The sequence below is a fragment of the Corvus brachyrhynchos genome, unplaced genomic scaffold, assembly GCF_000691975.1.
Source record: "Corvus brachyrhynchos isolate BGI_N302 unplaced genomic scaffold, ASM69197v1 scaffold54, whole genome shotgun sequence".
In the NCBI taxonomy this organism is placed as follows: domain Eukaryota; kingdom Metazoa; phylum Chordata; class Aves; order Passeriformes; family Corvidae; genus Corvus; species Corvus brachyrhynchos.
This window is the reverse complement of record NW_008237902.1, coordinates 1,339,854-1,340,843: the sequence shown is the minus strand read 5'-3', so window position 1 is coordinate 1,340,843 and position 990 is coordinate 1,339,854. Positions and strand designations below refer to the sequence as shown.

The following is a 990-nucleotide window of genomic DNA, read 5'->3' as shown; positions in this document are numbered from 1 at the left end:
CTGGGGAGCTCCATGGCCAGAGTCCTTGCATCCTTACATCTGGGGCTGTACATTAAGTCCTGCTCTTCTCAGGCTCTTCCCAAGGGCAGCCCCTGTCCCAGCAGCTCCCAGCTGCCGCTGCCAAGCAAAAGGCATTGGCTGAAGGGGAACAATAGGCAGTTTTATCCTGGAGTCAGAGCGGCTGGCTGGGAACGGCATGGCAAAGGTGATGAACTCCAACGAGGAGAGGGAAGAGTGTTGACAAATTCATTTTAAGCCAGACTGGGCAAGGAATCAGAACATGCAATGCGGGGAGCCGCTACTACAGCGTGCCTGCAGGAATCGTTGATAACACAGTCCTGAGCAGGGATTTTTCCACACTGAGGAAAAACTGGAAAAAGGTTTTCTCCCATAAGGCAGGGAAGGAGGAGCAGCCCCACAGAACTGCAGGGAGGAGGGAGCAAGGCAGTTCAATACTGTCCTGGAGGCACAAGGGTTTTCTTGGCAGGCTGCTGCTGGGGATGCGGGGGAAGTGATCAAACAAGTCCTTCAGTAGCCAGGCTTGTCAAGATGAATATTAGAGGGATTGTCCACTGCCGTCAGCCAGACGCTAAAATCGAGGCAAGGTTTGGAATTTCGATGTAATTGGAACCATATTTCGGCACGGCGGGGCCGGGTGGCCAAGGTGGGCTGAGTCAGAGAGCACAGACGTCTCTCTAAGTGATGATTTGGCTTGGAAGTTGCTGAGTCTGGGCCAGTTTGCACCAGCTGAAAGTTTGGTTTTGTGATTTCTAACTTTTTTTTCAGTAGGTTCTTGCTCCTTGTTCCCTGCCTTATATACAGAAACTGAATGAAATCCTTTCATGAAGAAACAAACTACCATTACTGGATGTGGCAGTAATGAGGGAAACGATGAGCTGAGTCCCCACAGGTCCTCTCTTTCCCCTCGGGGCAGGATGAAGGTGCCTGGGACACGCAGGGTCGGATGCTGCCTCCGCAGGGTCCTGCGGC

At 52.5% G+C, this 990-nt stretch overlaps 1 protein-coding gene across 1 annotated transcript in view; it reads left to right on the top strand.

The window, feature by feature from the left end:
• Positions 1 to 549: 549 nt before the first annotated feature.
• The window catches only part of TGFBI (transforming growth factor beta induced), a 19,932-nt gene continuing 19,491 nt past the window's right edge, over positions 550 to 990 (top strand). The window contains exon 1 of the mRNA XM_017732932.1: positions 550 to 605. Within this exon, the coding sequence (XP_017588421.1) occupies positions 550 to 605 (56 nt within the window). The remainder of the gene's footprint in view (positions 606 to 990) is intronic.